Here is a 22,051-nt window from a genome sequence, read left to right as displayed (position 1 = left end):
CCAAGGTAAAGCATCAGCAATAGTGTACCTTCACTGAGGGATGGCCGGCCGATGGCATCCGGAAAACCTCTGTTAGCTGGGAAGGCATGCGGCTGGCATCTGCTTGCTCTCAGGTTGCGTTTCAGAATGGCATTCTCTAAAAGGTCAGCATCAGCTTTCAATGGCCGTCATCAAAATGTCTCTCTAACCTGCAGCAGTGAGCTCCTTCTGTCTGAGCTCTTATATAGGACTCCAGTGATTAAATCAAGACGCATGCTGAATGGGTGGGGCCACACCTCCGTGGAAATAATCTAATCAAAAGGTATTATCCAGAGTTGGATGGGTCACATCTCCATGGAGACAACCTAATCCAAAGATTCCAACCTAATCAACACTAATATGTCTGCCCCCACAAGACTGCATTAAAGAACGTGGCGTTTTGGGGGACATAATACTCCAAACCGGCACATGGTCTATACTAGAGAAGGATCCATGTACATTTGAAAATAATTACTTCTCTCTCTGTATATATCCATTGGGGCCTTAGAAAACTTGAATAGGACTATAAAACTATCCTTTTTGATTTTTTGTCTGTATGTTCTATCCATTATTGAAAGTGACGTATTTAACTCTCCTACTATTAATATAGAACCATGTAGTTTTCCCTTTCAAATCTGTCAATGTTTGTGACATATATTTGGGATTCTGTTATTAGGTGCAACTATATGTAAAATTATTATATCACCTTTATGAATTGACCTTTTTATCAATATATAGTGTCTTTGTCCCTTTAACAGTTTTTGACCAAGTATTTTTTTCTGATAGTAGTATAGCCACCCCAGCTCTTATTTGGTTATTATTTACACAGAATTTTTTTTCTACCATTTCACTTTTAAACAACTTACGTCTTTGAATTTAAGGTGAGTTTCTTTTAAACAGTATATAGTTGGGTTATGCTTTTTTATCCATTCTGCCAGTATCTTTCTTTTGACTGGATAGTTTAGCCCCTTCACATTTAAAGTAACTACGGATAATTCAGGAGTTTCTTCTGCCATTTTCCTCTTTGGCATTTGTAAGTCTTATGCATATATTTTTCTGTCAATTCTTCCAATAATCCCTGTTTTTGTATTTAGTTGGTTTTCTGTAATGAGCCCTTTAAAATCCCTTCTAATGTCCTTCTGTGCTTATTTCTATTTTCTTTGTGGCTATCATGGTGCCAAAGTTCAACATCCAAAATCCATAACAAATCTCCTTTGATTTGATGCCATCCTAACTTCAATAGCAAATAATTAGTATGTGGCTATAGCCTTCTGTCCCATCACCTTTAGGCAGTTCTTGTCACAAATTATGTATTTATACACTGAGTCCAAAACCTTTGACTTATCAGTTCTTTTTATGCATTTGCATTTCAGGTCCTGTAGGAAGTAAAAAGTGGTGTTACAAACTAAAAACAAAATAGTACTGGCAGTTATATTTACCCATGTTGTTACCTTCACCAGATCTTTTCTTTGTGTACCCTAGCTCTTCTGTATAGTGTCCTTTCCTTTCAACCTGAAGACCTCTCTTCAGCAATTTTCATAGGTCCAGTCTAGGGGTGACAAAGTCCCCTCAGCTTCTGTTTATCTGAGAATGGCTTAATCTCTAAATTTTAATAGTCAGTTTTGCAGGATATATAGAATTTTGGTTGGCATTCTTTTTTTTCTAGCACTTTAAATATGTCATCCAGCTCCCTTTATGCCTCTATAGTTTCTGATGAGAAATTGAACTTAATATTACTGGGGCTCCTTTGTACATGATACGTTGCTTTTCCTTGATGGCTTTCAGAATTCTCTATCTTTGGCATCTGACAGTTTATGATATGCCTCAGTGTGGGCCTATTTGGGTTTATCCTGTTTGGAGCCTATTGAAATTCTTGGATCTGTATATGTTTATTTTCATTAATTTTGAAACTTTTCAGCCATTATTTTCTTTGACTGTTCTCTCTTTACTTTCTTTCCTTCTTCTCCGTCTATAACTTCCAAAATACATGCATTGGCATGCTTGATGGTGTCCCACAGGCCTCTCAGGCTCTGTTCACTTTTCTTCATTCTTTTTTACTTTATGATCCTCCTACTAACAGTTGCAGTTATCCACTTTACTGATTCTTTCTCTTGTTGTCTCCAATCTGCTGTTGAAACCCTCTAGGGAATTTTTTATTTCTGTTACTGTGGTCCTTAGCTCTCTGTTTCATTTTCATGATATCTATCTCTTCACTAATATTCTTTTTGGGTTCCTGTATTGTTTTTAAATTTCCTTTAGTTCTTTGTGTTTCCCTTTAGCTTTTTGTGCATATTTAGGACCATTTTTTAAAAGTCCTTTTCTGATATGTCCAAGGTCTTGACCTTCATCATTGATAGTTTCTAATGCTTTATCCTGCTTCTTAGCATGGTCCACCATTTCCTATTTCTTTGTATGGTTTTTAATTTTCTTATATCCTGGACATTTTGTTATTTAAATGTTTTATACTTGGAATTTAGACACTGAGGTATCCGTTCCGTAAGATTACTACCCAGCTAGTGTTATGACAAAGACTTCCTCAAGTGCCAAGAGCTAATTAAAAAAGAGAGCAAGAGAGAAATGAAAAACAAAACAAAACAAAACATATTTTCCAGTCTTTGAAGATCAGCCTGTGAGAGTGCTCTCCTTCACAGTTTGGTGGTCTAAACAATGAGTTTAGAGAACAGCTCTAGGTGAAAGCATAGAGACCTCCCAGTTCTTTTTTTGAGCATGCATCTTATCCTGGGTATGCATGGCCCTAGGAATTCCCTCATTTACACAGATCTGAATGTCCCCTTTCCTGTAACTCAGATTTTTCTTATGGGTGGCACTCCTTTGCCTCAGATAGCTGTGGTTTGACTGTTTTCTCATTGTGTAGGAGAGCTCTGAGAGCTGTATCTGTATGCAGGGAAAATTCTGGGATGGTGAGCCTATGATGAGTATCCTGGCTCAGTCCTTCATGCTGTCACCAGTTTGGCTCAGTCATATATGCACACTAGTATGTGCACATGGGTTGCTCTACACCCCCCATAACCTAGACCAGGGACCTCTGCTGGGAGTATATACCAGCTCTGCACTGAACCTGTGAGGGAATGGGGAAGAGCCAGCAAGTGTGCCATGTGATTTCCTACTGTTTCTAAGTTGCCTTTCTTTTGATGCAGTATTTGCCCTATTACTGAAACTCTTTAATTGAGAGCTCTGAGAAAGATGGTTCTGCCAGTTCTTGCTTGCTGCTTAAAACTTGTGTGTGTGTGTTTGTGTGTGTGTGTGGGGGGGGTGATGGAGTATCTCACTTGGCCATTTTGGTTCTTAAATAGTTTTTTTTGTTGTTGTGTTTTGTTTTTTGTTTTTTTTTTTGCCACTTGTCGGGGTGTTCATATACCTCTGAACTTAGTGAATATATATGCAGGCTTGGTGGAAAATGAGACTGTTTTCTCTTTGGCATTGTTGTCCAGAGAAGTTTCCCTTATATTTCAGTCAGTGAAGCAGCTGATGAACTTACCTTAGGAAGTTGGGTTTTTTGTTGAATATTAGGCAATAGCCACAGCCATCTCAGTCTGTAATAGCTATTTACATTTATTCATATTCTTTTTCTAGCGTGCACACACACACACACACTCACAAATCATTCATTCCTACAATGTTTTGAGAGATTCATGTTTTCCATGTTCTTTCATTGTCTTGGACAAAGAAACTTGTGAAAATATTGCTAAGTTGTGGTACTCCTCACAGCAAAGATGATTTCATTTTGTGGAGAAAAGACTGCTAAATACCACATGCATGGTGAATGTTAGCAAAGTTCCTCATTGGCAGAAAACTGTCTTCTCCCTTCTTTCTCATTCCTTCAGCTCCCTGTTTTTCCGTGTCCACTAAAATCCATACCCTAATTCTGCTTCAAGCCCCACCCCCCCACCATGGCATAATCCCACTTATATCATCCCACCGTAGCAACTCACCCCATACACGTGTTGTATTTAGAACTTTCCCCTTTCTTTCTTAGCAAAACTCCCTCATTCTAGGTTGATTGCTCTACAGCCATTGTTCCTGCTGCTTATTTTTTTCTTTTTAAAGCATATGATAATGTGACTATATCTCAATAAAATTGCAAGGAAAAAAAAAACACATAATAATATGTTAATTTGTATAAATAACATATTACCTGCCTCATCCATAGAGTGAAAATTTAACAGTTAGGATTATAATTACCCAAGGAGGTATTTCTAATGCTGGGAAATTTCTTGGAAAAAGAATTGGAAAACCAGATGGTGAAAGTTCAAATTGGATGAGCTACAATGGCTGGACAATATGGAGGACTCTCAGGGGGCACTGCTTTGTCCACCTTGAGCATTAGGCAGTGGTGGAGATCTGACTCACGCTGTTCTGAGTAGTGAACACTGTTACTGTTTTAATGAAATGAGCCCTGTGGATTGTTTTTGATCTGCATATTAATAAAGAAGAGAAAGACAGCCAGGTTATTTTTTGGTAACAGCCAGAAAGACATTTTCTCTTGAAAATGTGCAAGACACATCTCTGCTGCAGGAAAAGAAAAATCCTTTCATCCAGAGCCTCTAGTTTGCTTTCTTTTATTCCTTAGTTTACGTGAATATGTGAAAACACACAACCCTCAGACATGCAGCCTGATCGAGTGATAATCTCTTATAATGTGCTTCTATTTAAAGCAGCAAACAGATGGAGGGTTTATGAGCAAGGCTGGTAAAAGTACAAGCAAATGATTCCAATAGTTGTACTTTTAATAGGATTCCCCACAATCTAAAGCATTATTCCTCAAGGAACAAATTGTTCTATAAAATTATGTTACTTAGAAAAGAGACAGTCACCCTGACTTTGCTGAGGGAAAGAGGACACCAGGCTGGCTTTGTGTTAATGTCCCCCCATCCGTGGGTCTCTAAAGTCAGATCAGGGTCTCAGTGGAGGCAAGACCACAATCGGACATCATTATCCTCGAGGAAAAAGCTCAGTGGAGAAGGGTAAAAGGAAGAAAGACCAAAGGGCAAAGGGGATATAAAACATGCCTGTATGTTGACTGAATTAATTACCTGGAGACAGACAAAATATCTCATGCTCTTCTAATTCTCTATTTTGGAAAACAAGGTTTGGGAAAAATCTTACTGATTTAAGATAAACATGCAACATGATTTCCTCCACTGCCAATTCAGACTGAAGTCAAGCTCTAGGACAGCAAATCTTTCTAAACAAACAGTGGAATTGTAAACAACCTAATAGTAATTTATTATCATTATGCCTTCTTAAGAGAAACAAACTCACTGTAATTCTACCATTAAGATGAATATAAGTAGTGGTGGCCTTTATGTAAATTATAATTAGACCTAATCTTTATTAAAGTTATTACACCATTTGGGAAGAAGACAAACAACTCAGAAAGAGGGAAGCAATGTGGTCAGTAACTCACTCCAAAAGTATTTTTTGCCTCCAAATCTCACATTGAGGGAGACATTCCTGGGCATGATACAAATGGTTCTGACATTAAGAAAAGTAAACAAGTAAGAAAAATAAAGATGGAAAAATTCTGTGGTCAGTTCACAAGTGCTTTTTTATTGTTTGAGGCAGGGTTAAAGCCTTTTATAAAGACAAGGATATATGTGCTGTGGGATTAAATATGACATCAGGCCAGTCCATCTGCCCTTGCACAGAACTCTGGCTGCCCATAACATGCCATGTACATAACATGTGTTGATGCTTCTAAACAAAGAGCCAGGATGGGACCTAATGTGGCTAATTTAAAGCATTATCCCTGTGCTGTTTTTTAGATCAAACAGAAAAAAAGGTACTCAGCCCTGGTTATTAATGCTCTGGTGAGATGAAGGCAAACATTCACTATCCTCTAATCATTAATGGTCTTGAGGACTTTAATCTAAACTTGCCTGGACGACTGATTACCGCAGGTTGCACCGTCGACAAGCTGACTCCTGCCAGGCTTGAAGGCTGTCATTCAAGATCTCTGTCTGGGACAATGTAAATGGACTTAGAGCTGAGAAAGTAGATTTCTTTTCAGCAGCTTGGGGATTCTGAGTCCCCAAAGATGCCTACAACAGCAACTCCCTTGGCACTTGGTATCTGTAACCTGGGAGCATCCTCTTTTTGGCCTTGCTGTCCTCAAACTACCTAATACTGTGATCCCCAAGGCCATGAACACTTGTCTAAATAAAAGAAGCAAAAATAAATGCTACTGGTTACTAATGAGTAACCAGTCCTTCAAATACATTTTAGATGATTTTACTGGTACACCAGGAAGTTAAATGAAACTGCAGTTGCCCAGTGAACATGTTTGTGCTTGTTTACATATGGCGTTAGTGCTGGCACACAGCCAAGGATGCACAGAGACTCAGCACCATCATGCAAGTGATGGTTTTCATTTCTGACAGAGCCTGAGAGAGAGACCAAATTCAGAGGGTTGGCACCTACTATAAAAACGGTTTGTCTGGTGGGTGTTTTCTATAGTCCTCACATTGTTTTTTAACCTCCTGACCTAGCACTCTCTCTTTTATCACCTTTCTACCTGTAAATAGCACCCAAAGGAGCAAGCTAGCCCCAAACGCAAATATGGCCATAGGCATATTTGGACTTGTGTGTAGGTTTAAAAAATAAAAAAAAAAAAACAAAACTAAAACTAAAAAAGTCCCTGGAGCAACTCAACCCTCATGCTGGGAAAGATCCCTGACATTGCAAAGTATTGAGGGCAAGGACTGGATTTAGAACTGAAGGAAACAAGGAAAAGTCCATGCTTTTGTAGTCTGGGATTTATTCCAATACAGAGACTGTAACAACACGAAGTTGGCCATAAATGTATGACCTGGCTGAGAAATAATACCTTCTGTTCTCAGAAAAACTGTGAACCAAAATGCCTTGCCTGTGATAAAGATGCTACAAGATGCGGGAAGGGGGGAGCTTTGCAGATGCCAAATAGAAGAGATTGAGACTTAAGGAGAAGAGGGCCGAGTGGCTATCCTCTAAACTGTGACTCTTTCACTAAAAATAATCCCACAGCATCACGGAATCTGAGTAGATCTCTAGCACACAGGCCAGCTGAAGACAGGAGTGTCTCCCACCTGACTGGCGCCAACTGAGCATGCTCCAGCGTCCCAGGTGTGACCTCTGCTCCCCCGTGAGCAGTGGCGGGACCAGGCAATCCATCATGGTGTTTGCCCTGTCAGCCCCGGTGCTTTGCCGCCGCCACCTGTCACCCTGGTGGATGAGACCTGCTTAGGGGTGCTCATGTCACTCGCTGTGTGACTGCTCAGTCCAAGGCAGAAGGATGATGTTGACAGGCCTGGCAAAGTCAGCAGAAGATACCAGAAGCTGAAGTCGCAGCCTTCACACACACACACACACACACAAGCAATTTGGGCCATTATTTTTACCTCAGCATTTTCTTTATTTTTGTTTGCCCTTTATATTTCATTCTTGTGAAAGTAGGCTAAGGCATATAGAAGTTGGCTTCAGAGCTCATCATCTCTGATAAACCTGTTGCCCTCTGAGTTTTTCCCGTAGTAAACGTAGCGACACTTCCCCAGAACACCTGCAAATGAAAGGAAACACATCGTTAACAGGTGGCACAATTAGGGTAGCGGTGAAACGGAGGTGCTGCAAAGCAGGAATGTAGTACAGTCACAGATCCAGTGGGCAGCAGAAAATGGATTAAGCCACAGGAGGAAAGGACTCTACGTCCTGGTCCTCGGGTTGACAGTCAAAATGTCACTACCACACACAGGCTCTGGGCTCCTAGGAACAACATGTTTCCTCTGTGATTTATTTTCCACCTTTTGAGGCCTATCCTAGCTTGGTCAGTTACTCCCCAAAATATAGCATATGCTTCACCTCCCCAGGATCCCTCAGTAGAGTTTCTACAAATGGAAAATTAAGAGTTTAAAGACTCAGCCAGGCAAAAAATATAGCTCAGTCTTTTCAGATTTATGGCTATTTTTAAGTCCTTTATCGTGAATCAATATTGTTAACTTTCAGTAAGTATTTTCCAAATCCCAGAAGGCACTGAGTTATGTACTGGGTGATTAAGGAAGAGTGGTGGTGGTGACAAAATGCGACATGGAAGTCAACAAGAGCCCAGGACATTCAGCTTCCTGCCAGTTACGGTCTTCTCATGATGGATTGTGTTTGATTTTCATCTTCAATTTAATTTTAAATAATTACGTAGCTCCATTTAACAACCTTCCTCTTCATTTGAGGAGATTGTAGGAGGACTTAACTAGGGTATGGTCAGACTTTTAAATCAACTTATTATGTATTCTAAACAACCATAAGAAATCACCTGCCATGGCTATTGCGAAAGCTTGCTAAGAATATTAAGGAGAAATAAAATTTTCCAGGAAAATATTTATAACCTCATTTTGCTTTTTGTCTTCTTGGTTTTTTTCCTTCCAATTTTAGAAAAACTAATTTAAAATTCAGAAGCACACAGTTGTCTCATTACTAACAGAAGTTCTCAAAAGTGTACCCAGACAACTGGAGAAAACCAAAAATATCCATATAATATTAATTCATGAACCACAACCTTGCTGTGAAAACAGCTACCTATATCTGTGATTTTTTTCTTATCAGTTTGACAGTGTGAAATCAACAAGTACCATTTATTGTTAATTCATGATAAATTAGCACTTAAAATTATACAGGTTGTTCACATTACAAGTTCTAAGTAGTAAATATTTTTATGCTTGAAAAAAGATGTTTCTACAGTACAGAATTCTAAACATTGTTCTTAAATGAGAATTCAAACGATTCTCTTAGAAACTTTTAAGGACATGGCAGAAGTTCACAGGTTTGGATGGAGTGGGACAAAGTTGAAAATTGCTGGGGTTGCAGAATCTCTGTGAGTTGACATAAGGGAGAGGCTGACTTGATTCTACAGCCTCAAAACTGGTCTTGGGCTCACTCTCGTTAACCTCTTTTGTCCCTCTTGCTGCATGTTCCCATGTGGTTCCCACTCTTCTCTCTTGGCCATGCTTTATTCCTGGCCCCTGATCCCTGATTTTGGTTCTCAGAATTGGCACGGTGCTTGGAAGAAACCTCAGTAAGACCCTTCTTGGAGCCTAAAATATTTTTCTGGCTGTTGGCAATGAGCCGTTCCCTTTGTTGTGCTGCATTATCTAGCGCCAGGGCTTCCGCTAAGATTGTCAGCTCTGGGGGGTGCGTGTCTGTGGGTTCGGCGGGTCAGGCTCGGCTCCACCAAACAGCGTCTCCTACAGGCCTCGGCGGGAATGTCTCAGATGGTTCTTAAAATCCAGAGGGGGCTTCCTTAAACCATCAATTCAAATAAACCCTCAAGATTCTGGTAGGCTGGGGCCGAGGGATGTTAATTTCTTGCTGCAGCACCAAGACAGCAGGAATTTTTATAAAAAGAAATGGATAGGGCTGTCTCATAAACGATGCCGTTTTGCTCTTGAGCAAAGGCACGAAAGGCAGACGTGCACACACACCACCCAGCAGTGGGGCCCTCTCTCCAGTGAACACTCTAGTGCACCCAGGGACTTTCTTTTCTCTAACCTATCTCCATGACACACTCCCACTCTGGATCTCGCCTGGGTGCATCCTAGTCGGCAGGTGCCATCCTGGAGAGGGGCTGAGTTGACCCGGGAAGGGGCCTTAAAGCAAAAGGATGCAAGATGCTACGAGCCGCGTGCCGCGGGCCTTCTTTCCAGTTGGCATTGATGAAAGTCCTTTTTTAAGATCTACCCTGTTTCTTTGGGCCTGGAAGCAAGAATGTTTATAGACATCCTGGTGAGAGACATCCTGTTTGATGAATGCAGGAGACCGGCAGCTAGGTGTCAGCGTTTGGGAAATGAGTCCAGGACATGAGGTATTAATATTGTCAATGACCTCTTGACGGGAAAACAGATACTGCATTCACCGTCAGATTTAAATAGACATCAAGTGCATTAATGACAAAAGGGCAGACTTCAAACAAAAGGGGCTGTGTGGTGGGGAGCGCAGCCAGTCTCTGTGCTGTCAGGGCCTCAGACAGGCCCAGAATTGTGTGCCGTGACAGAAAACAGAGATGCTGACAGAAGGACCCACGCCATATCATGCCAAGCATATTCCACTGCCGGCTGCTGCTCTAACGAAGGCTGACATCACTCCCTATCACTCGGGGTCTTCTCCTCCTGCTCCTGCAGAAATTTTCTGCCCAGCCATCACTGCAGGCCCTGCCGCGGTTGTAAAGTCCCCGGCAGCCCTGTTCTGTCCGAGTGGCTGGGTCAAGGGGCCTAAGGATAACCTCAGTCAATCCAAATTTGGATTTTGCAGGAGAAGCCCACTCATCCCCACTGATACCTTGGCTCCTTAACTCCTTAAGGTGATCAGAAGGCCAACGTGTGAGGAGCTGTCGCTTTGAATAAAAATCCTTAAAGAAAAGGCACTGGGTCCACGGGGCACTCTGGGAAGATGAAGGGATGGCGGCCTGGCACCAGAAAGGAAAGCCAGCTGTGGGTGCTTCCCCGGGGAGAAGGGGGCTCCAGCTAGCGATGGTTAAAAGCAGCTGAAGTTTTTGAACTCCAGCAGCCTGCAATTGCTGAAATTAAGCAAGTGTTGCCTCTGCTGTAACTCCCGCCTGAGCTCACAGTAGGGATGCCATTGCCCTCAAGATGGGGTTTCTGCATTTAACAAACTAAATACGAAATGTTCACAAGGAAAATAAAAGCACAGTCCCATGTGTGCTCAGAGGACTTTATTTATCATGAAGGTTATTTGTAAAATAATAGGCTCTGCTCCTAAGTGGAGGTGACTGTGTTTCTCTCTCCCCTGCTCTCCCCATGGCCTGGCCTCTCCCATCACAGCGACTGCCGACTGCCGTGAACTGTGAAAATTACAGAGAACCGTTTGTTTGCAAAAAGCATTTTGACTGGGAGGGGCTCCGAGGCTGGAATTTGGGACTCGCTGTTTGTGACTCAGTAGGCAATGCTTTCCATGCACATCTGCAATGGATTCCCTTGTTTGGATCTCCTCAAATGACGATGTCGTGGGACTGGAGCGGGAACAACACATTTAATGGCATATGTAGTGTTTTTAATTAAAGTATCTGGCTCTGGCCATAATAAGTGAAGCAGGCTTGCCATGCATCAGGCCGACGTACAGCTGTCTGTGCGGTGTTTTCTGTTCCCGGGCCCTGAAAAATGACTGTGCTGTCCCCTGGGGAATCCTCTCCTGCCAAATGAGACTCCTAATTTTTCTTAAGTAGCCAGCTCTCCCATCACCATAAGCTCTTAAAACTATAATTATGAAAAAAAATGTATTGGGAAAAATCTGTTTTAAAGAGGCTCTTTATCTTTTAAATGTTTCCCCCCTCTGGAATGTATGTTCTAATTATACAGATTAAGTTATGACCTTGGGGCTGCAGGTAGGGTGGGGAATCAGCCTCCTTTTGGATGCACGACTGCCAGGGCACCGGCAGCACCAGAGATGTGGCTGGGGGGAAACCTGGGGAGAAGTAAACCCTCACACACACTATCACCTACGTCCAGCTGAGACTCACGGGCTGCCTGACGTCCTGGAGGGCCCTGCCACCATCCAATGCAGTTTGAAAGTGCAATCAGTAAGGGGGTTTGGGGAGAGATCTGTATTTATTCCAGCTCTGCCTTAGCTCCTACGTGACCCTGTATGTACACACACCTTTCCCTCGCCAGGCCAGTTTCCACGTTTGGAAAATGAGGGCAAGTGGCCAGATAATCCCTGAGGTCCATTTTAATTCTGCAATGGATGATTTCGTGTTGTAAACTGTTGCCCTTATGAAGAGAAGGATGTTATGTCCAGTATTTCCTGATGTAGGATGCAAATCCCATGGTCAGTTAGTAGGATGCAGATCCCATGGTCAGTTAATCAAAAATTTGATTTGGACGTAGACAACTCTTGAAACCCCTCCAGCCCATAGGGGCAGAGCATCATCTGGACAGAACAGGAGCTCTTTTGGGTACTTCATACTCTGAGAGCTGGGAAGTGCTACCACTAACCCACCTAAGTCTCATTAGCTTTACTGAGCCTGGTTCTCATTATGTCATATTCAACAGAATTAATGACTAACCATTGTAATCAAGTGGTCTGTCATGAATATTTTAGTTGTGAAAGAAAAAAATCTGCATATGCAAATACAAAAACTTATCTGATGATAAAGTACAGGTTGACCCAATAAATACAGATTTGTAAATTAGAAATTAAAATATCAATTCTATTATCATTATTAATGCTAGCTTTGGTATCATTTGAGTGATAATTTAAAGTGCTTATTATTGCTTTGCTTTTGTGAGGGTAGTTGTGCAAGGACAAACAGATTTTGATCTGTTTGAATCACTAGAAGCATTAGGAAAAAGGTGAAGGAGGGACAGAGGGTTCTTCATTGAAATGAGCAGAGGAAGGAACTGGACTCCTCATGGCTTCTACAAAAATATGATGACAGTATTGGGAAGAAAAGGTAGATGGGCTCAATGACAGAGAGGGAAAGCATATCAGTCAAGCCCTTCTGGTCCATTTTGGAAGGTTCTAGAACTATGTTTCCATGTGGTACTAAACATACCTATAAATATGTTGCCCCTACAATATTCTCCCCTCCTCCTCAATTCCTAAGATCTAATGTCTAAAACAGTACTTGATATGCAACAAATATTTGTTGAACAAATTAATACTAAGTATTATGTATACAAAATTTAAACAGAACCCAAAAGCTAGACATTTCAATTGCCGACTACTTGTACTTTAACCTGCGGCGTGACTACAGATGTTTAAATATTTACCCTATTGAGGAAGGGGGCAGAGTTACAGAAGGCAGTAGCTTCAATTCCTAAACACTAGTGCTGTTTTTGTGCAGAACGCTTTTTTCCCACAAAAACAAAGAAATCACAATGTTTGCTTGGAAAGGGAGAAGTGAACTGAACATTATCATCCTGCCTTAAGAGCTGTAAACATACAGGGAAAGGGACATCCCCCAGAAAGCACATTTCTCGGTCTCTGTTACGTGTGGGCTGTGAGTAAACTGGGAACTGAAAAGGAATAAACACCCATGTTTTATGATCTTGAGAAGTGGCTGGAGCAATACCCCGAGGTCAGCTGGACGTGTTATCAGCTCTGTTGTTGATATCACACAGGGTTTAGCAGAGCCTGAAGAATTACAGGCTCCTAACAGAACATCCTCTTTCAGTGTAAGCTACTTAAACACTAAGGCAAAGGAAAAGAAAAGTCTTCAAGAGACTTATGGGAAGCGGTTGCTCTGTAGCAGTTTTAGTGGAAAGAGGACAAAGTGCTTTGTTCACGCCAGACATATTTTTCTGAGATGCCTGAGGTTGGATGTAAAAGGGGGAAAGGCTCCTGGTCTATTCCCAGGAAGAGTAAAGAAGGTGGAGAAGACAGACTTTCTTCCCAAACTATCTGAGTGTGACTTCAGGCACGTGTCTTGGTATGGGGTGCTATGGTTCCTGCAATGCCTGTTAATCGTGTCCCCCCCCCCCAAATCTGTAAGGGCAGTGGGTACACTGTCCTTGCTAAATACCACACTAACTTCTACAAACCCTGACAGCCAAAGGGCATTTCTTAGTCTCCTCTCAAATGAGCAACCTTGCAACATTTCTCCTTTCCTATACAGAACAACCCCAAAAGGGATATTCTGATCTTGCTATTTTCACCCTGATATTTTGCAAGGGTGGACATTTCAACTGTCCCCCTTTGACCCCAAGGATATTTTGGATTTAGGATTATGAAAGTAAACATGTAAACTAGCCTGGTGTTTTTTTCTTTGAGAAAACATTAATTATTCAGAGCAAATTCCATTTAACCAGTTTAATTCCTCAATCTATTTTTTAAATGTAAAATTAAATAGTTTCTATTTTAATAGTTTCATTTCTATTTCATTGAATTTATTTTCAATAGGATCAATTCTTTTCCATGTAAATTTTACATTAAGGTTTAATTCCTCAATCATCTGTGCCACAAATCGAATTTTCCTGATTATATCTTCTAATGCTCTTTTAAAGTCATCATTGTTACAAAACTCTCGTTTTCCTGAGTAAAATGTTGGGGGTCTAAATTGTGACAAGAAGACCTGAGTCTTTTGTCCAAGTTTAGACAACAAATTGTATTTTGTGTTTAGTTCATTTTTATTTTGTTTTGATTATTTCTACCAAGGCTAATGATTCTTCCCCTATCAATTTGTGCACTTCTCAATTCAGCAATAAGATATAAATCTTTGGTCAGTTTTACTCTACAGAATTTTTTTGTGCATCCAGATTTAGTTCCTGTCAATTTTATTACAGGATTATTTCTAACAGCGATGCTTATCATAACTTAGAATAGTGATTCACTTTATTCGTTTCTTAGTACAAAGAGTAAGTGGGGCAAAGGTGGCCCATCTAGGTGTGTGTTAGGATCCGATCAAGGACTACGGAAGTCACCACCAATGCCAGGCAGCACTTGCCTTTGGGAAGTGGGTATGTGGCCAGGCCCCAGCGCACAGACCCTGCTAGTGAGGCCTGATGGGAGGTTAAATTTTCCACCGAGAGAGAACAGGTTACAGAGCCTGCTTACACAAATGCTGGGCCATGTCAAGTCTCACCCACGTGTTTGGAAGGAAGTAAAAGCAGGGGAAGGAAACCAGTCAGCAGGGAAAGGATCTTGGCAAACCCTGTACTGAAGGTGATGGGAAGGCAAAGCTAAGGTGTTCTTCACCCAGACCTGGGGGTGGGGAGAGGCTGCACAAACATCCAGCTGCAGGGCAGCCAAGCCGAATATGATAAACCAGAGCCTGTGGAAAATACTCCCAGGGTGGCTGAAACGAGGCTTGTCATTTTAAAAGAAGAGTAGGAGATGAGAAAGGGAGGAGAGGAAAAATAAAATGCAGAGCAGGTTTTCCCCCCACGCAGTGTCAGTGGAAAATGGAAAAGCTGGTCCAAGTCCAAGAAAAAATTGCACTGTCAGTTGGATCCTTAGGAACACGCTCTTTTGTCCCACCTTGAGGCCTCCTGGGCCCACATGGGTGCTGTGGTCCCACCTGGGCCTGACTGGGTCATTCCAACTCCTCTCCTGATCAAGGGGATATTAGGCTGGCAAAGTAAAATTATCTGGCAGTGGATATTTCCATTATGTGAATCCTGGAAAAGACAACAGTCAACATGCTTTTCCGTGGGTATTGATGCTTTATAAATTTTTTTGTATTAGGGGTAGAGGCTGGGGGTGGGTGAATACTGAACCCCAGGTCTGAGGTGGGGTTCACTCATTACATTTTGAAAATCACTAATATTATTGCTCTCTCATATTTATAATATATTCCTGCTTGATTGAAACATAGCAAGTGTAGGGGTAAGATCCAAACTCCATAGCAAATACTTCCTTATTCCACCACCTCCCTTCCCCCGTAAATGGTTTAATCCTTTTCACAATCCAAGTGTGCTCTTTCTTCTCAGGTTACTTTTTTTCTTTCCTCCAGTCAAAAATGAATCCAAGAAGAGGTTTTACTCTGATTTCCTAAACAATGGTTTATTTTCACATTCCTGTAAGAATACTTTAAAAAATTACTAGGAAGCACAGCAAATAATAAAAAGAATGCTAAACTTCTCTTTAAAAAATATTTCTTAAACAGTAATCGAGAATTCTAGAGCTGAAACGGAATGTAATGGTCTTCATTTGTGGGTAAAACCCTTTATTTTACAGAGGAGGAATATGAGATTTGTTGGGGATTGAATCATGCCCCCCACAAAGACAAGTTCAAGTCTTAATCCACATTCCTGTGGGTGAGGACTCATTTCTGCATTGGACCTTGGAAGATGTTGTCATCAGTTAAGGTGTGGACTCATTTGAGAAGAGGATCTTTGAAGAGCCTATTTAGATGAGGCCAAATCGAGTAAGTGTCAGCCTTTACCCATACGGCTGGAGTTCTTATAAGCAAAGGAAATGCAGATGCAGTCAGAGAAAGCCACGGGAGAAGACCAAGGAGATGGATCACCATGTGATGGATGCAGAGACACAAGCCAAGGATTCCAAGACAGCACCAGAATCCTAAGGGACTCCAGGAGAAAGCAAAGGGTGCCGAAACCTTGATTTTGAACTTCTAGCCTCCAAAACTTTGAGATAATAAATCCCTGTTGTTCAAGCCAATCCACCATGTAGGCAAACAAGGCACGCTCTAGAGCAGCTTCCCAAAGGGTAGAGAACCAGACCAGACACCAGAGAGAAGTTTACTTTTCCAGTCCCGGTATCTCTGAAATATAGGGTGCTGCCTTTGGGATAGGATTAGAAATTTTGATTTTACAGTTTATTTTTCAAATTTGCCCTTTAGTTGCTCTGTCCACTTCACAGGAACTAGGGGTCCCCTGGGAACTTCAAAGATCACCAACAACCTGACTCGGGCTCACTTTTACTTACTTTTTCATTGGGAGAGACTTCAGCTCTGGGAGGCCAGTTTGGGGTGAGCATGTTTTCCCTCTCCCCCTTCTCAGTATCCTAAGTAGGTCTTAATGGATTTGAGATGGGCTGGATTCCAAAGTGCAAGCCAAGAAGGGATGCAAATCAGGTAATATTTGTGAAGTACCCTTCAATGCAGTTGCCTGATGGATGTCAGTCAAAATGGACAGTGGTCCAAGTTGGTATGGCTCTGTTGTTCTTTCTCAGTTTTTGACTGAGGAACTCAGAAGACTATCAGATAGGAGAAAGAAAAAAAAGTCATCCACGCCTTAACCACCTCTACCACCCCCATTATCTCCACATTCATCCTTTCCTCCTTCCATCTGAAGTTGGCAGCTTCGCCACGAGAGGGCAGCATGAATTTAGGAAAGCAGCAGCTTTCTTTTTTAAAAAAAAATAAATGAAGGCAACTATTCAGGAAGGGCCATTAAAGCCACACTGTGCCTTTTCGGCCACCAATTATAGGTTCTGTAATGTGATCAATATGTCATGTGTGCTCAATCTGTGCTGAAGGCTTTCTGGGTATGGAGCTACCAGACAACCACCCTCCCTTACCCTCTTTTTGAATTCTTCTGGCCTCAATTTCAGGGACTTTCTTTAACATCAGTTGCTCTAATTAATCTTCCATGCTCACAGTGTGGGGAATTTTGCATATCACCTGCATCGATGTAAAGAAGCATACCAACTAACAAGCAAAGATACATCCCCCCATTTCTTAGAATTCCAAGGAGAAATATGCCACCTAATCACGTGGAATTGCCAAATGTCATTTGATAGTCAAAAAGGAAAAACGAAACACAACAAATACAAACAAACAAATCCAACCCTGGATCAACAAATTGTGCAACGTGTGTCTAACTCCATCCACATACACACAGCTGCCTCCTTTGAAGGCCTTCCCTGCCTACAAACCTCAGTCACTGTCTTACCTCTAAGAGTAACCTGGCTGAGATTAATCAGAAAGAAAAGACAGAAGCTGCTCAAATGAAAATAATTCAAATTGATGCTCCACCATCTTTTGGTCCATCTTTAGTCTCTGGAACAACAAATGACCACCTCTGTTTAGGGGGAAGAGGCATTTGCTCAAGGGCTTCTAGGGATTTAAATATGCCGTTTCATTTTTAAAAAGCAATAAAGGCTAGACATTTTAAGGGATGTCATTTTAGACTAGAATTTTATAGAATTAAAAAAAAAGGGGTGGATTCAATCAGGGAAGGGGGTAAACAAAAAACTGGAGTTACTGGAATTCTGGGCTGGATAAACCAACTCTGAGCCCAGGTCTTGCTCTGCATTTTAGCTGAGAGGTTTTTCAAGTGGTTTATGAAACTCATACAGAAGGTTTTCTTCCCTTACGCTTTCCTAATATAACACTCACATGATTGACTAGGCTCTGGGGGAAGGTTGGATCCTAGCTAATTAATTACATTATCTTATTAACTCCTGGTTAACTAGAAACCTTTTGAGTTTTCCCTGATCCATGAACCAGTATCTAAAACCAAAGTCAATTTCATTGTTTTATCAGGCACATCATAGTGAATGCAACTGAGAACCTCTGAGTATTTGTAGTGAGGATACTATAGTTATGAAATATAGCTGGGATGAGGAAGACAGCTCATTGACCATTTCTCCATCTTAGGCTCTCTTGTTTAGATGAGCTCAGAAAAGGTGGAGGTGACATCTTTTCATCCACGCCTCATTAGGCCTGGGGCACAGGAGGTACTCAATAGATTATTTATTGTGGAGTAAATGAAAGGATGTCAGGATACTACTTTTAAACATCGGCATTTACTATACATTCCTGGACATTTACAAGTAGAACTACATGAGCTGTCCCTAGGACAGTGATTCTCCAACCTGACCATGCTTTAGGATTTGTAGGGTTTGTAAAAATGCAGAGCCCTGAGTTTCTGATTTAGTAGGTCTGGGGTGGGTCTGAGAATTTGCATTTTTGCAAATTCCAGGTGATGCTGATGCTGCGTGTAGGGGAATCATGCTTTAAGGAACACTATTCTGGACCACCTAAAAGATTTCCCTCTCCCCTTTTCCTTTTTGTAAAAAATAGAATTCTTTATATCAGTTTATATTCTTGTAAGATGAAGACCACTCAAAGTCATAAATTTAAAAAAAATTGGAGTGATCCTAATGTCTTCAGTTTGGTAAATGGGGTTTTTTTTTTTTTTTTTAAACAAACGGTCCCTAAAATTCACACACACACTCTAAAAAGGAAAAAGTTTAAATTTAGTAATGTGCAGATTACATTAACAGAAGGAAAGAAAAAAGAGTTTTTTGGGTAAGAAGAATGAAACCGAACCTGCAAACCATGATTTATGAAGTATAAGAGAAAAATACATGCAGAAAAATTTTTCAAAATATTCTTAGACTCTTTCGGAAAATGACAGAATCTTCTATGAAGAAATCTGAGGTGGGGGGGCAGTCCTCCTGCAGAGTGTGAACAGGAATTTTGGCTCTGCTCTCAAGCAAAAATTTGCTTTTGGGTTTCAAATCTGTTCCTATTAGAGAACTCACATCAAAAGGGGGGAAAATAGCCACAGTGGTATCTGGTTCTGCAAGCGGAAATTTCTCAGGAGAGTCATTGAAAATAAAGACAAGTTGCTTTTTTTTGGTTTTCCTTTTTTATTCTTCAAGCTGCAAAAGAGAGTCTCTCAAATAAAATTAAGTAGACCCAGGAACAACTGGGCCTTAATTTGTCATAATTCTAACCCTGCAAGAATTGGTAAAGAGCCCTCCCCTTCTTGGGCCCATTACCCTAGACTCCTTATGCCCTTCATTAGAATCCAAACAAACTTCATCTGCACTGATACTACCACAATCTTTCCTAATTCCAGGACACCCTAAGTTGCTTCCTTCAAAAGGAAAACAGTAGGAATCCACTGACAGATGATCTAACTAAAGGAAGTTTGCATTCCAAAAAAAGAACCCCAAAGTCAATTGTTGCAGAAAGCTCAGTGTACTTCTCAGGCACCAACAAACCCCACTGCCAGATGCCAAAGTATTTTCATTATTTCTTGATCTTCAACTCTTCCTTCCCTAACCTGCTTCACAAAGAGAGAATATATATGCTAATGCAAGAAACTGTAGGTTAAGTAAGAATTAACAGCAGAGAACAGCTTATAAGGCAATTTGAACCTTCTGTACCTTTTGTTTGTATATGTGCACGCCAAAGATAAAGACAAAGTAAACAGTAGAAGTATATATTAAAAGGGCCTTCATTAGAGTCAGGCTCATTAAATTTTAATGAAGGCACCAGCGCCTCCCCAGCAAGGTTGAGGGTTGGATTTTTTACCTATGGATAGAATGGTCTGGGTCCAAGACATTGCTGACAGTGGGTGGTACCAGGTGTTATCTGTCCCTGGAACACGCTACTTTGATGGCTTGGGATATTACCTCTTTTATTTGGCTGGCTTGAATTTGTCAGGATTCACCCTGTGGTGAGTTAACATGTCTCCGTATTGGAAAAAAAAAAAAAAATGGCCCATGGGCCCATGTGAGCCTTGCACCTAATGGAATACATCTGGCTCTGACAGTTTGATGCCCAGCTCTGAGGCACATTCAGCAACACAAATTAACAGCGTAGACATTGCCCACGCTGAGCAGGAAGTAATAACCTGCTACCTGCTACTTGGCCAAAATCTCATTATAAGCCATTACGGTAATTGAGGGCCAAGACTGTGGATATTAGACTCCCTGAGTGCCAGTGGTTGATTCAGGAGAAGAAAGCCACAGAATGGAGGGGGCTGGGGCAGACCTGGACCACAACATGAATTTCTTCTATTGGGTGCTCTCTAGCTCTGGGCCATTCATGAACTGTTTCTCCTCTGCCCTAAGCCCACACAACCCTTCATAGAGGGGCTCAGGACTCCAGGCAGACGATGTTAGTCTTCATAGGCCTCCAACAATTCTATGCAATTAAAATTTCATTAAAATGAATAATGGGGACAGCCACAAAAGGAAGAAAAGGGCAAAATAATTCAGATTCCATGAGGAATAAGCAGAGAAGCTGGGGAGAAGGGAGGGGATGTCTTACTTACTTCCCCTAGAAGATGGAGGCTCTCTAGAATTATTACAGATCTATGAGCTTCCGTTCCTCTGAAGTTGGCAAAGCCAACTCCTTTTCCTGTAAGCCTGACTCTCTGAGTCTTTGTCCAGGGTTGGGCAATTACAATGATAAAGTGGTTTGGTTGAAGGGAGGAAAGGACACAGAAGAAGTCCAATCAATCAATAAACCGACTGATCCATCAACATGAGTTTTGGCACCAGGAGAACAGCTCAAGACACTGCAGTTAACAATGATAGCTGTCAATAAATTTTTTCATGGGAAGAGTCATAAAGGGCCAAGGAGAGGGATAATTGAGAATATAATAAACTGCCTCCCTTCTTATCATTACCCACATACATACACACCAATAAGAATCAAATTCTCCAATCCTCGGAGCAAGTTTATGCAAAGTTTTACCTAGTGTACAATAAATGCTCCTGAGTATTGTGTCTTCTCCAGAAACCACTGGAAGCCTGGCAAATAAACCTTCCTGGGCATCTTGACATTTCTGTTTCATTCTACCCCAGGGCTCAGTGAAAGACAAGACTCTTTGGCAGTGGCCTTTTGAATGAATTGGTATTTGGGGGAAACACAGCCTCTATAAGGGAGAAAACAGTGTTTCCAAGAGTAATGATGTCTTATGAGCGTCAAGTACACACCCTGTTCACCCAGCAGTAATCTTCCTGTCCCAGCCACACCACTCTCAGAACTTCTTTTCACTGAGAGGGTTAAGCCCAATCCGGAGTCTAGAAAATGGCTGCTGTTGGTACAAGTGAGGCCTTCCCTATAACTGGATCCTTCAGGAAAAAACAAATTAATCAACAGCAAGCTGAAGTGGGTTTAATGATTGCATTCTGCATACAATCAGCTTTTCCCTTTTCAAGGGCCATCAATATGTCACGGGAAGACATATCTGAAGGATATAGCTCTTAACATCAAGGTTATCTATTCTCCACAAGGCTCCCGCTCCTTGCTGGGCTGATACTCCACGCTGCCTGTGTCTAACATTTTCATCAACGCTGCAATCAATCAAGGTAATAATGTTGTGCAAAAAATCAATTAACAACGCAATTAAACTTTCCTTATTATCTCAAAGGGCTGAAATAATACCTAAAGGGAAGATAGACTCACTGAACGCAGACATCCATAATGCAATGTGAAAGTGAATTATGAGGTTAGACAGATGCAGGCATGTTCTGGTGCTGTTATTTTCCAAGGGTTATATCTCATCACGGCAGTGTATCAGTCAGCCCCAATCCCAGAACCCTAAAATTCCAAATTACTTTTAAGAAATATATGATGTGCAATATCCATTTCACATTCTCTTTTAAAGATAACCCCCTCCCCTCCCCCCAAAATTGAACAGCCATATTATTCAAAGACAAAATGATCTTTCAACAGGAACATAAAATATAAAAGCTATAATAACATTTACATCTGTATAGCACACATCTCTGTAAATGCAGGTCATCTATTATACATAATCTGCAGAGACTAAGAGGCCCGGGATGCGGCACCACGTTTAAAACCCAAAGGCATAAATGTGCGGAC

At 41.3% G+C, this 22,051-nt stretch overlaps 1 protein-coding gene across 1 annotated transcript in view; it reads right to left on the bottom strand.

Moving 5' to 3' along the window:
* Positions 1 to 22,051, bottom strand: part of LRMDA (leucine rich melanocyte differentiation associated) — a 1,132,756-nt gene that overhangs the window by 7,311 nt on the left and 1,103,394 nt on the right. The window contains exon 7 of the mRNA XM_037804640.1: positions 7,416 to 7,573. Within this exon, the coding sequence (XP_037660568.1) occupies positions 7,494 to 7,573 (80 nt within the window). The 3' untranslated portion in view covers positions 7,416 to 7,493. The remainder of the gene's footprint in view (positions 1 to 7,415; positions 7,574 to 22,051) is intronic.

Source organism: Choloepus didactylus, chromosome 15 (assembly GCF_015220235.1).
Source record: "Choloepus didactylus isolate mChoDid1 chromosome 15, mChoDid1.pri, whole genome shotgun sequence".
Taxonomy (NCBI): domain Eukaryota; kingdom Metazoa; phylum Chordata; class Mammalia; order Pilosa; family Megalonychidae; genus Choloepus; species Choloepus didactylus.
This window is presented reverse-complemented; position numbering and strand designations above follow the sequence as displayed.